Consider the following 13,617-nt stretch of genomic DNA (forward strand, 5'->3'; position numbering starts at 1 on the left):
GACACTTGTTAAATAAAAGTCACATATGAGGTCACCAGTTCTTTATTGACCAAACGGTACAAAACGTGCACATTTCTACAGCACGGAATCATCTTCACAGCAGCTTGTGGCACTTCATAAAGGTCAGTTATAACAAATGTGTCCAAACCCAACAAAACAATCTATACTCTGTCTACAAATGCAAACATAAATGAAAGAAATCAGCAAAAAGATGAAGATTGAAACAACATAGACTAACCATGGGGACAAAGACAATCACATCGAACTTTACAGATTAAATCAAGTGTTTCATCATTAATTTGAGCATTTTTGTACATTTTATATTAAACAATTCTTTTGTTTTAAGTTGTTTTATTATTTTCAATTCTAGAATAAAGGACTCAGTTTAGACTGACAAATACAGAAACAAAAAATAAATAAAACTGAATATTTGACACAAAGAATATACTGCAAGGACAAAATAAAACGTGTAAAGAGCAGTAGTTTACATGCAAAAAAAAAGGATTTCAGTGAAAATAAATAGACATAAGTTCAAAATACATGAAAAAGCTTCAAGTTTTGGTCATTCTTTAACATATGTACAGATTTTTTAAAACTGTAAAACTTTAAATATAAAGTTTATTTTAGGATGTAGTTATTTTTTACGTATTTAACTTTTTTTTTTTGCAAAAAAAAAAGGTTTGTTTAAAAGCCTGCAACAAAATCCAGAACATGCTAAATGACAACACAAAACGGAGAATTCAGACGACCTAACACATGCACGCTCACATGCGCACACGTCACTGAGGTTTTAGCTATCGTCCAATTTCACGCTCTGACACCTTCAAAATATTCCCCATAAAGAAGCATGAATATTAAGGTCTATGTTCAGCAGAAGTAAACAAGTTCAGCAATCTCTGTGAGAAGAAAGGAGCCGTCAAAAATCCTGACTTCAGTCTTCACTGAGCTCTCAAACTGGGTCTGTAGCAGCGGGGCGCAGCAGACACCGTGAGGCTGAGCGCAGGCCTGGGAGCGCCCCCCTGTGGGGAAGAGGACGCCACGCTGTAGGACAAACTGAAGAACAGGACACACACGGTCACACGTCCGTTTAAGAACAGGGGTTAATGTTAGCGCAGGCGGGGACGCGGATTCACCTGCATGAGGCAGTCACATGACCACACAGACACCAGACTGCAGCGGGGGTTCTGTCCTCTGGGCCACCACCTCCACACTGCAATACAGAACACAGAGAGAAGCACAGAGGTGAGAAACTGTGCAACCCCTCTCCCAAACGTAATCACACGTATGGACAGCAATTTCAGCAAGACTTTTCTGCTGCTGGAAGGACTCGAGCTCAGTCTCTGACAGTTACCATAACACGGACAGTTCTGGATTCACGCTGCAACCACCATGTCAGATGTTTGCATTGGCAGTATGCCGTCTCCATGCAAACCCTAATTTTCTAGGTATCCTGCAGCTAAGTGGTTTCATCTGCGCTTGTTCCTCCTCATCTTTAGAAGCTTGGCAGCTCCTGGTCTGATAAACACCAGAAGGCAGGAGAGGCTCTGAGAGGAGCTGCAGCGGTCACGGACATGGAGCACAGAGGCTCTGCTCCTCTAAAGTATGCCTGTAAGGACACCTTTGACCTGCTGCTGCAGTTTAATACAGTAATGAAGGGGGAAAAACCAGAAGAAATCAAAAAGTGCTTGCAGTCTGCTCTAGACTGGTGAGATTTTAAGGTTTCACTGCAAAAACTCAAACATTACTGAATTTTACTAAATTAATGTGTCTGCTTTAATTAAGTACTAAACACGTGAGTAAAACACAGAGACAGAAGGATGTTTTAGAGAAGTTATCTTGAAAATATATAATCTTTGACTGATAAAAGCTACATGAATGTGTGACAGTAAAAGATTCTGCATAATTAAGATGCAATTACTACAAGAAAGCATTTTATGAAGCAACAATTTTCCTATTTTATATATTTTTTTCTGCTAATTACAAAATCTGAATATAACAGGCAAACCTTGTTTGTAACATTGAAAGTATTTGGAGTAAAATGAGACATGAGAAAACATTTATTTCCCTGCTTCTTGCAGCTTTAGGATCACAAAGTTTCTCAGCATGTCCTGCTAACAGAGGCTTTGTTTTTTTGCGCTACGTCTGTGTTTGGAAAGGACCGCTGTGAAAGTTTGAGGTTTTCAGACAAAATTATAATCCTGTCAGGAAAAAATCAGAGCTGTGGGGGTGGTTTGGTTTGGGTTGCCGTTGCCTTTTGTGACCCTAAAGTCTGTGCAGATGCTCACCTCTTCACCGGCCTGAAGGTGGTGTCGCTCTCTGGGTGGAAGCTGTGGAGGTCGGTGGCCTCTGGATCCCCGCGGGTAACATGATGAGACGCAACCAGGTTCCCGTTTGGATCAAGGGGGTCTTTTTTGTCAGGGTGGGGGACGATGGGCTCCTGCTGGTTCTGGGTGGGGGTCTCGGCAGTGACGCCAGGCAGGCAGAGTGGGGAGGGGGAGGGCTCACTCAGGGACATCCTCTTCATGTGGTTGATGGCTGTGGCTGCATTGATGGCTTGCTTTTGGAGAAACATTGCAGGAAGATGGTGAACTCGTGAAGGTTCTCAGATGTCTTCCTCACAGATGCTGACGCCTTCGGCTCCTCCACCTACCTTCCACCTGGATTTGGCAAAGTTCTTCTCCATCTGTTCGCAGACGGACGGGTAGATGTCAAGGTCCTTGGCCGTGTCTGCAGCGATCCTGGAATCAAGACAGAGCGCTCAGTGAGAGGGAAGGCCTCAGGGAGCGCGCCAGCTTCAGCGCAGCACTCACCATGGGTGTCTGAGGGCCTGCTCGGTGGTGAAGCGCTTCAGAGGGTTCTTCTCCATCATGTTCCTGACAAAGTCTTTGGCTGTTGAGATGGCATGGAGGCAGTTAGAGTCAGTTCACTTTTAGCTCCTGCAGCAACATCAACGCTGCCCTCACCCATCTCTCACACGATCCTCAAAACATTGAAGCTTTTCTGCACCTTCATTCTAACACACACACATAATCACAGGAACTCTGTTAACATGTCTGCAACAGACGGCAGCTCTGCATCTGAACACTGCAGCCAGCGTTGCCAGATTGGGTGGTTTTGATTCTGACTTTACTTACTTGTACTTTGGGCGGGTGGGCATAATTTGGACGGGTTTGGGGTTGGTCCGGTTTTTTTGTTCCTTATTGAATAATTTTCCATTTAATAAGTTATGTATTTCACGTTTGTCTAAAGCTGCACTGAAAACACTGAAAGTGATTCAGGCAGGAAAACAAATGTGCTCTTTTAGATAATAATAAAAACAGAAAATATATCTTTTGTTTTATGAATGCATATAAGTTTCACAAAATTTCCTGTTATACACTATAAGGAAAAACACCAAATAGCTTTCTTTTCGTAATCTCAAGTGAAACGTTATTTGATTTAGTTTTTATCTTTTTATTGATACTTGGAAATATTCATATTCACAAGAACAGGTTTTTAAAAATTAAACCACTCTTTATTGCCTTTCATAAAGAGATATACTTATATTTTATCTCATTTAAATTCATGAAAAGTAAAAGTGCAAGAACACTTTCCACTTTTGTTCATGATAATAAGTTGTATCAGAACACTTAGTTTTTATTATTTGTGGGTTTTTTTCCCTTTCCTCCTTTTTTTGTGATTTATTTAGAATAAACTCAAGAGCTCAAGTTGGTTATTTGGTACTTTCTAATAAAGTGTAATAGAAGTCTGTTATTTTATGTTTTGCCCTTACTGCAAATAGGGTGGATGTAATATTATTAAAAAGTTTGTTGTAGTTTCAATTAAAATGGGAAGTAAGCACTAAATCATTGCTAATTTACATTTTGGGTGTTTTGTGAGGCGGTCTGACGGTTTTTAGATGACTTTTTGGGCTGAAAAACTGTGATTATCTGGCAACACTGACTGCAGCTCTGAAATTCAGAGAGAGGGGCTGGATCCACAGAGGAAATCTCACAGCTTCATAACGGTTCTGCAGATGTTCACACAGGGCTCTTAAACGGGATCAGACCTGAAGAAATACACCTGTTTCACATTTCTCCTCAGTTTCCATGTCAGTAGCAGAAAACCAGGTTATTGACCCACCATGAAGAGTCTGAGGGAATGAGCCTCAACGCTTCACCCTTACCACAACATCATCTAAGTATAGAGTGGGATTTGTTCTCATAATCTTTGAGATTAACCTGACAGAGAGCGATGTCCTCCACTGCTTACTGCAGACAGTTATAGGTCTTTGACCTGCTGGATTAGACCTGATTTACCAGCTGCAGGTACTGACTCACCTGCCTGAAGGAAGAAGCCATCGCTTACAGGCTTTACTGGTCAGGGTCAACTCAGCTTCACTGTAAAAGAAGCTGTGATTGTTTGGCTCACATTATGATGTTTGGTTCATAATTATAGCTAATCTTGAGCAAATTATTTTTTCATTATTTTGTTTCATCCACTTCGACAATTCCTCCATATTTCCCTCCCCTCAGGTTAAAAGTCTGGGTGTCATCCTTGACAGCACTCTCTCATTCACTGCCCACATCAATAACATCACTCGCTCCACTTACTTCTATCTGCGTAACATTCGTCATCTTCGCCCCTCTCTCACTCCTCACTGCACAGCTGTCCTAGTCCGTAGTCTCATCACCTCCCGTATCGATTACTGTAACTCCATTCTTTCTGGATGCTCGAATAATAACCCAAACCCCTTCCATTCACCATAGTACGCCCGTCTTACAGCAGCTTCATTGGTTACCAGAACCTCAAAGGATCACTTACAAACTCCTCATTTTAACCTGCAAAGCCCTCCACAACCTCGCCCTCCGTATCTTTCAGAGCTCCTGACTGTTGCTACTCCCTCTTCCTCCCTCAGATCCTCTTCCTTCTTCCTCCTTCCTCCCTTTTTTTTAACTCTTATATTTTATGATATTTTAACACATATTTATTTGTTTAATGTCTTTTAGCCAAGTTAGACTGTTCACGAGTGTTTTCTCACCCTTAGCTGGGGTGTTTGTGTCTATGCTGTCACCCCGGCCAACAGGAAGACAGGGTGGACAGTGACTTCTGGGTTCTCTCTTCCTTAGCCTTTTTTATTTCCTCATTTCTCTTTTACTTGTGTTTGTTTTTGTGTATTTTATTGTGCGGGGCTTATTTAATTATTTTATTGAATGAATGGGGATTGGTGTTTTCTGCATCCTTGTTTGTTTTTATGTACAGGACCTTTAGCTGTTTGTTTTTTTTAACATGAAAGGTGCTATATAAATTAAATTAATTTGAATTTGACTGGCTGCCCCACGATCACATCTCAATTCCATGGAAAAGAATTAGGACTCTGGAACCATTTGGAAAGTAACACCATCCGTTTCTCCTTACAAGAAGAAAATGTATTTTTCTCATCTTGCTGAGTGTTTTCCTTTGACATTTGGACTCATACCAGAAGAAATCACGCACAAACAGAAATAGAGTTAATGTTTCCACACCTGACTCTGAGATGTCGTCCCAGAAGGGGGAGTGGAACGCATACTCGGCCCTCATGATCTTTGAAAACAGCCGCGTCTCGTTCTCTTCAAAGAAGGGAGGATATCCACAGAGCCTGCAGATGTGGGAGCACAGCAGGTCCACTCAGTAAGAGCAACACCCCCCCCCGATACACATCTGGACCTCCATCTGATGCTCTGATTCTGAGAGAATGTCTGCAACGGTTTCTCCACACAGATCTGCTCATTCAACATTATTGTGAGGTTTTCATCAAATCACTGCTTCAATGCTGGGCTTAACTGACCAATGCTCTGACTGTGCTGATCATCTTCACTCCCTCTGCCCGTTCTTCTGCTGCTTTTAAACTTTTCTTCTGCTCTTCTGTCCTGTGATGTGTTTCTGAGTCCCTCACATATTTAAATCATCCACATGTTAATGACGGAAGAACAATCTGTACTCACAGGATGTATGCGATGACGCCGATGGACCAGCAGTCCACTGCTTTGCTGTACGGTTTCTGAGCCAAAACCTCCGGAGCTGAAATCAACGAGAAGAAGCTTCATGAGCGTCATGACGGAAACCTTAGAATACCTGCCAACCCTTAGTTAGAATCAAACAAATTAGCATGTGTTGTTGGTGGAAGGGTTCACTGATTTAGTTACTCAACATGGGTTGAAATTTCGTTGGATCACAGCAGAAAATCAGGTTTGAAAAAGCTGAGTTTCCATGTGTTACCACAGACAAGGCCAGTTTTTTTTTAATCATTTTTAGTCAAAATTACAAAAACAGAATGAACAACTATGCTTTTTTCAAGGACTTAAAATTTTTAAATACCAACAAGTATCTCTCATTTTAAGGTAAAAAAAAATTTTTTCGCTGTTTTTTAGAAAAAAACAGCAAGTTTGTTATCGGTGTGTGAGGCTGACATGTTAAGATTTGTGCCAGGAGTGCTGACGCAAACATAGTCATCATAAGGTCAAAAGTCTCCACATCCACATTCCTGACATAAGAATGTTAAACATTGGGGATGGATGATGGTTTTCAGTCGGTCCAGTTCTCATTTACAGTCAATGTCGAACCTTGCCTCAAGGTGGCACTCTCACTTTCATCTCTCATGCCACGATAAGAAGACTTTAGGAGCAGAGTCGTGGGCTTCATCTCCCCCCCCCCCCCCCCCCCCCCCTAATTTATGTGGTTTTAATATCACATTTAAGGTCACATGGCGGTTACAGCTTCTGTGCACTCACCAACGTATCCCGGAGTGCCGCACGCCGTGGACATGACGCCGTGCTCCGGAGTCTTGGACAGACCAAAGTCGCTCACCATGATCTTGGCGTTCTCGTCCGTGTTGAAGAACAGCAGGTTCTCAGGCTAACGGATATGAACATGAAGGCATCATCGGTCTGTGTTCAACCCCACAGAAACTCTGGTGGATCCCTCCATGGTTCTGGTTCTGGATCCAGACTGTGTGTGAGTGTCACCTTTAGGTCCCTGTGGACGATGCTGTTCTGGTGCAGGTAGCTGACAGCCTGCAGCACCTGCTTGATCACTCTGCTGGCGTCCTTCTCCGTGTACACCCCCTTATCCAAGATGCGATCAAACAGCTCCCCACCTGAGACCCTGCACAAGCACGTGCACAAATAACAAGAGTGACATCACTAACAAACTAGCAAGGGAATATCTAAACTAGACATGTGGGGGACAGGAAGCAGCATTCACTCACAGCTGCATGACCAGGTAGTAATGTGTGCGGCTCTCGTAGAAGTCCTCCAGCCCCACCACATTCTCATGCTTTATCCTGAAACACAGAGAGAAGCTCTGCAGCTGAAGCAAACAACACAGAGCCAACAACTGGGAACCTCAGCTTCACCAAGAACTGGGTTCAAAGCAGAACATGTTTCAGGGAGATCTTCACCTCCTCAGGATGTTGATTTCATTCTCCAGGTTGCTGTGAGCCAGATGTTTCTTCTTCAGACACTTCAGAGCGTAGAGCCGACCTGTTTTCTTCTCCCTTACCATGAAGACCTCTGAGAAGGAGCCCCTGCACAGAGACAGCAGACAGAAGATGAGGCGTCAGTGGACAGAACTTGGTGCTGGTTCTCTCCTTCCTCCACCTTAAACATACATGATGGACCCAAATCTCCTGCAGAAGCTTCATGTCCACAGAGAGATGACTTCCATCCTTTATTTGTGCGGAAACACCCACAGAACATGGCAAAAGTGCTTCTCCTGTCCTGACTACTCACTCTGAGCTCCACATCTTCACTGCTACAGACATCAGCTTTGAAAGATGTAGTAGAGGGGAAAATTCATTGTCCCAAAACTAAAGGATGACCTCAGCTTTTCATTTGACCCTAAAAAGAATGTGCCGCTCATGTTTTTTGCTCTGACTGACTAACAGTTTGTTCTTCAGCTGAGAGGAGAAGGAGCTAATCCCCGAGCGTTTGTGGTCAGGAGACCCGTCCACATCTTATAGAGACGTGCCTCAGAAATAGCACTTTGAAGTCAGAACAGGCCACAGGTTTAGCCCTGGCTGGTTTAAGAGGGAAGGAATGGCCTCCGACACTTTCTGCGTCAACGCCGACCACACCTCAGCTCTGATCCACGCAGACGCCGTGGTAATCCTCTAACGAAGTGGTGCTAGGATGTTCCTGAAGCCTCCTCTGACATAAGCAGACACACAAACACACACCTGACTCGCTCACAGCCAGAACTAAAGCTGCTTTCACACTCCATCAGTTAACACAAAAGCTGCCCATTACTATTTTTGCAAAACAATATCGGTTAATTGAAATTATAAATAGACCAAACTTGAAAATGTACAAGTTCTGCAGTGGGCAGCGTCGGTTTGAGTCCTGCTCCTTGTTTCAAACTAAAACTAAAGTCATGGGGTCTGTATTGTGCGTTTGGGTTTGGAAATAGGGCATTTCCATAACATTTCAGAAGAGGAATAGATGTGTGTTCTGTATCTGTAAAATATTCTGAAAATAAGCAGTACTTCTTCTTTTACCCTCATTTGTACTTTGAGCAAAAGGGCGCATCTTTTTTGATCAATCATCTGATGTAGTTTTCAATCTATTTCAAGTATCAGATAACAATTTACTTAGCAAATTATTTGGGCTAATCTATATGGTAAAGGAGGATCTACAGCTAGTGAAGGAGGATCTTGAGCTGGTGATGGAAGATCTACTGGTGATGAAGGATCTACAGCTAGTGAAGGAGGATCTAAAGGTGGCGAAGGAGGATCTACAACTGGAGAAGGAGGATCTACAGCTAGTGAAGGAAGATCTACAGCTAGTGAAGGAGGATCTACAGCTAGTGAAGGAGGATCTTGAGCTGGTGAAGGAGGATCTAAAGGTGGCGAAGGAGGATCTACAACTGGAGAAGGAGGATCTACAGCTAGTGAAGGAGGATCTAAAGGTGGCAAACGAGGATCTACAACTGGAGAAGGAGGATCTACAGCTAGTGAAGGAAGATCTTGAGCTAGTGAAGGAGGATCTACAGCTAGTGAAGGAGGATCTTGAGCTAGTGAAGGAGGATCTACAGCTAGTGAAGGAGGATCTTGAGCTGGTGAAGGAGGATCTAAAGGTGGCGAAGGAGGATCTACAACTGGAGAAGGAGGATCTACAGCTAGTGAAGGAGGATCTAAAGGTGGCAAACGAGGATCTACAACTGGAGAAGGAGGATCTACAGCTAGTGAAGGAAGATCTTGAGCTAGTGAAGGAGGATCTACAGCTAGTGAAGGAGGATCTGAAGGTGGCGAAGGAGGATCTGAAGGTGGCGAAGGAGGATCTACAACTGGAAAAGGAAGATCTACAGCTAGCGAAAGAGGATCTTGAACTGGTGATGGAAGATCTACAATTGGTGAAGAAGGATCTACAACTGCAAAAGGAGGATCCACATCTGGGGAAACGGGATCTGCTGCTGCAGAAGGAGGATCTTCAGCTGCGAAGGGCGATTTACAAGTGCTGAAGGAGAACATGCACTTGCAGGTCATACAGCCGCATGAAGAAATCTGCAGCTGCTGAAGGAGGATCCACAGTAACTAATGGAAAATAAGGAGGAGCTATTTAGGCATTCTCTCCAGCTTTTATCTTTCAACTTCCCTTACTAGTTAGTAGTTAGGGGTTTTCCACATCTGCAGCCCTGTTTGAACTTGTAGTGTTGAAGGGGACACAAATGTGTCTTGGAGGGAAATCAGAGTAGCTTTTATGTTTCAGAAAATAAAGATTAAGCTATTACACAAAGAACTGGTTTTGTCTATATCCTTAAAACTAAACTGGATAAAATTGAATAGGTGATCAGTTTGGGTTATTTGATAGATAACAACGCATCTGGAAACATCAATCACTTGTGCAAAAACAAAGATGGGAATTCTTTTCTTAAATATGAAGCCATCCTTACATAGGACGAGGAAATGAGACACTTTCATCCACCTGCAGCTTCAGTGTGGAGCAGATTACTCCTCGGAGAGGAACAATTGATAAAAACAGTTCCTGGGATGAGATAACAGGATTATCCTCCTGAAAGCTAATCTCAGCTGGGTCATTGCAGCATGCAGAGCTGCACCTCAGCGTCATCTTCTCAGTCCAACTTAGTCTGAGCTCCAGCTGTTTCTGAACAGCACTGAGGCTACAGCGAAAAACAAACTGCAACTACCCCAGCAGTTTGTTGTACTCTAGATCAGACCTGGAGATGCTTCTTTGTGGGACAAAAAATCCAAGAGGATGGTTTAAAAGCTTTAGAGAGAACACATTTGAGCCAATTGTGGTGTACCCATACATATACAGTAGATCACTGGACACAGCCGGGTTTGACGTCGCCCATAGAAAATGCCTCACCTCCGACTCCAGCTAAAAGAAGCCTGTTCAATTGCGATTTTTCCCCATTACGGGCGCTGCCATTTGGAGCCAGTCAACAGTGATTGGTCCGATTCGGTCTGAGTCACGTTTCTAGGGCATCTACTGTCACCAATCATGAGTAAGCTTGTTGGAAGTCCACACCCCTTCCACTGAAAGCAGGATCAGGTGAATCTGTCAATCAAACGTTCTCAAGGTAGGGGCCAGCGGGCATCACATGATTTTACTGAAGCATCTGATTGATCAGTTTATAATTTAAATCATCTGCGACAAAGAAAAACTATCATGGAAAAAAAATAGAGTAAGCAAGAAGATGTTAGCAAAAAGGTATCGGAGCAAGAATGGTTATTCTGACAAATAGAATGGCTGAGTAATAGCTGTTCATTTCTCCGTAGAAATCTTTGGCATTTCGGCTTCTTGGAGCCAGTGGGTACTTCTATTTGGAAAGAGAGGGGGAGGAGTCAGTAGGTCCAGTGATATATACTATCTATGGGTGTACCACAGGGCTCTGTGCTTGGTCCACTCCTTTTTTTTTGCTTGATTTTTTTTTTTTCAATAATGCTCAGCTATTCCTAAGTATCTAACCTAATGATGTCACCCAAGTCACAAGACGTTAAGCATGTTGTAAAGATTAGTAGACTGGGATGACTTCAAACCTTTACTTTCTTTTTCCACTGAAGGTAAATTGAGGTTGTTGGTTTTGGACCAAAGTGCTCCAGGATTCACTCCCTAATTGTGTAAAATTAGCTTCATACATCGCAGTTCCACATCTTCCAAGCTATTCTCTTTCAGTCAGCAGGTTTTCTGGTTTAATAATGTTAGTATACTTGAATGGAGACAGTGCCTGTGCTGTTTTTGTTTTTGGTTGTCCTTACTGGTTCTGGTTCTGTTGCAAGGCTTTTCAGCCTCCTGTATTTTCATAGTGAAGCTATTTAGCTAAACTTTACTGGATTTTTTTAAAAACACAAATAAAATGTAAGTCTAGTTCAATGCGGATTCTTCTAATGTGAACTGGATTTCTCAGAGTGTGCAGTGTTCATCTGTGGAACTCACGAGCCCATTTTTCCTTCAAAGTCGAAGACATCCTTGATGTTGCTGGTGCTCTTCTTCCAGCTGCAGGTGATCTCCTTGCGCCCCATCCCAACTCTGACGTTGTTGTAGATCCTGCAGGATTAACAAGGGACAGGGAGAAGATCCGCTATTTAGATTTCATCACAAAAATGGAGACGATGTTTAAATCTGTGCTGGATTTCTGTCCACATCTACAACCACAATTTTGAATGTTTCAGTTAGGTCCCCAGCTTCAGTTAGGTCCACGTCAATGTTTCATGAGGTCAAATACAACCAAGCTGCATTCAAAGGCTTCTATGAAAGTCTGGTGCGCCAAGAGTGCAAAAAAAGAGGTCTGAAGTAAAAATATGATTGGGTGATTAGGTTCTGAACTCAGGCTTCAGAACCAGTCCTGCTGTCTTCTGCTCTGCTTACATAAACAAGTAAAGCCCATTTGTGCGGATCCCTATCACGGGTTTTAAAAACGTCCAGGATTACACAGATAATCTTCCAAGGCACGTTCATGGTTCCCATTTTACATACTGCTTCCCTTAAGGGGGATTATTCTGGGTCCTTTTTCAGTTCAAGCCCCCAAATCTTCCTCACTTTTATCATAATCAAGAAAGCATTAATAACGCTTAATCAGTGAAAATGAAGCTAGTGATGCTCCTTCACCTCTAGATGTCGGTACATTTTGTTAAAAATGGAGTCCACTGTTCACATTTTGGGTTTGAGAAGCAGCTCAGCAGCAGGGACCCACAAAATCCACAGAAAGAAGAGAAGATCAAAGAAAAGGAAACACTTCTAACACCTAAACACAACCACAGCTGAAACGTCACACACAAACACCTGAGCATGTGAAGACAACAGTAACAACCAGAGAACAACACAAAAGCATTCATTTACACACGTTTTCTGTCTTCAGTCTGCTGTCTCACCTGGGAGGCGCTGGTGCGGTCCAGCTGAACGGTGCTCGCTTGTGAAGGACTGTGGTTCAGGTGCTCCGCAGATGCTCACGCAGTGGGCGGAGCCTCGGCCATTCATCCCAAATCGTCGTGATGCGTTTAAAGACTTACGGGAAAAACTTTGTCGGGGGAAAAAGGATGGATACATCATCAAAACTAAACCACAGAGGATCGATCCTTCATGTTTAACTCTAGAACTACTGAGGCAGTCATTTTGACTGTTTTCAAAACTTGCAAGTCTTGGTTTAACAGACTTCTGTGGTATTTTTTTGTGTCTATTTTTCCTTTAGAAAGTGAAATATTATATTATTAAAACTATAATTTTACAGTTCTTTAGACAGGCAGTCAGATTGCATTTCTTCTAAAATGTTGGACCAACAAATGTACTCATACTCTTTAGTAGTGTCCTTGTGCAGAGGAGGGAATAATGACTAAAATGAACTGGGTAGCTATTTGTAAAAAAAAAAAAAATAATACAATTTAAGGTACTTTTACAATACCAAACGGCTTACTTTTGCTGCAGTCAGCTATATGGCTGTTTTCATTCAGTTACCTTTATTTTCATAGTAAAAGTTGTTTGCTTTATTCTAAGGAGGCACAATACCTTTGTGATGGCTGCCTATGCTGCCACCCTGCACCACACCCTACATATATCTGTTCACTTTTTTTGTTTGCATATACTTTTAGTTTTCTTTTTTCAAACATAACCCAAACACATGTTTGAACATGAAATTTATTAACATGTTTCAGTTTACTTTATTATAATCTGCTTCATTAATTTGATGTTTTGTTTGAGTTACCAGTGCTGAGGGAACCGTTGTTGCTGTTGTTGTTGTTGTTGCTGCTGCTGCTGCTGCTGGTGCTGGAACCAGCAAGTCAGGCCTGACACAACAATGCATGCCAGTCAGCAGAGGCTTCATGTTTAGCAGGCAGCTAATTGGACTGAACCATAGTGGACAAGGAACTCTTTTTGGTGTTTCTTTACCTTAGTTTCTATTTTGATGATCTTTATTTGTCATTCATTTGTGTATGTTAATTTACCAAAGGATGGACTTAAGTTTAGTTTGTTTGTTGTAGTTTGTCTTAGTCTTTTTAAGTTCCCCCTTGTGTGTCTAGTTGGTTTGATCTGCCACTATATATGTTCCCTTGTGTTTTTAATTAGGTAGGTCAGTTTAATTAAGTTGGTTTGTCTGTTCAGTTGTCCTCTGTTACATTTAAAAGCTTGAGTTAATTTTGTTACT

General features: G+C 42.4%; 1 protein-coding gene across 3 annotated transcripts; it reads right to left on the reverse strand.

Annotated features, from left to right (window-relative positions):
* Positions 1-26: 26 nt before the first annotated feature.
* LOC101157124 (calcium/calmodulin-dependent protein kinase type 1D) lies at positions 27-12,485 on the reverse strand. Of its 3 annotated transcripts, none has more exons than XM_023955085.1 (13): positions 12,322-12,485; positions 11,415-11,525; positions 7,418-7,543; positions 7,226-7,300; positions 6,984-7,122; positions 6,750-6,873; positions 5,964-6,039; positions 5,505-5,617; positions 2,811-2,889; positions 2,651-2,738; positions 2,286-2,557; positions 1,134-1,210; positions 27-1,053 (listed from the first exon to the last, which is right to left on the reverse strand). In XM_023955085.1, exons 2-12 carry the CDS (start codon positions 11,498-11,500, stop codon positions 1,147-1,149), a joined length of 1,242 nt encoding a protein of 413 aa, XP_023810853.1. In that variant the 5' UTR covers positions 11,501-11,525; positions 12,322-12,485; the 3' UTR covers positions 27-1,053; positions 1,134-1,146. The 3 variants fall into 3 exon arrangements, with proteins under 3 accessions (XP_023810853.1, XP_023810852.1, XP_020559002.1); XM_023955084.1 differs by having other exon boundaries at positions 12,350-12,484; XM_020703343.2 differs by lacking the exons at positions 11,415-11,525; positions 12,322-12,485 and adding an exon at positions 10,344-10,412.
* Positions 12,486-13,617: the final 1,132 nt, after the last annotated feature.

The sequence above is a fragment of the Oryzias latipes genome, chromosome 5 (genome assembly GCF_002234675.1).
Source record: "Oryzias latipes chromosome 5, ASM223467v1".
Taxonomy (NCBI): Eukaryota; Metazoa; Chordata; class Actinopteri; order Beloniformes; family Adrianichthyidae; genus Oryzias; species Oryzias latipes.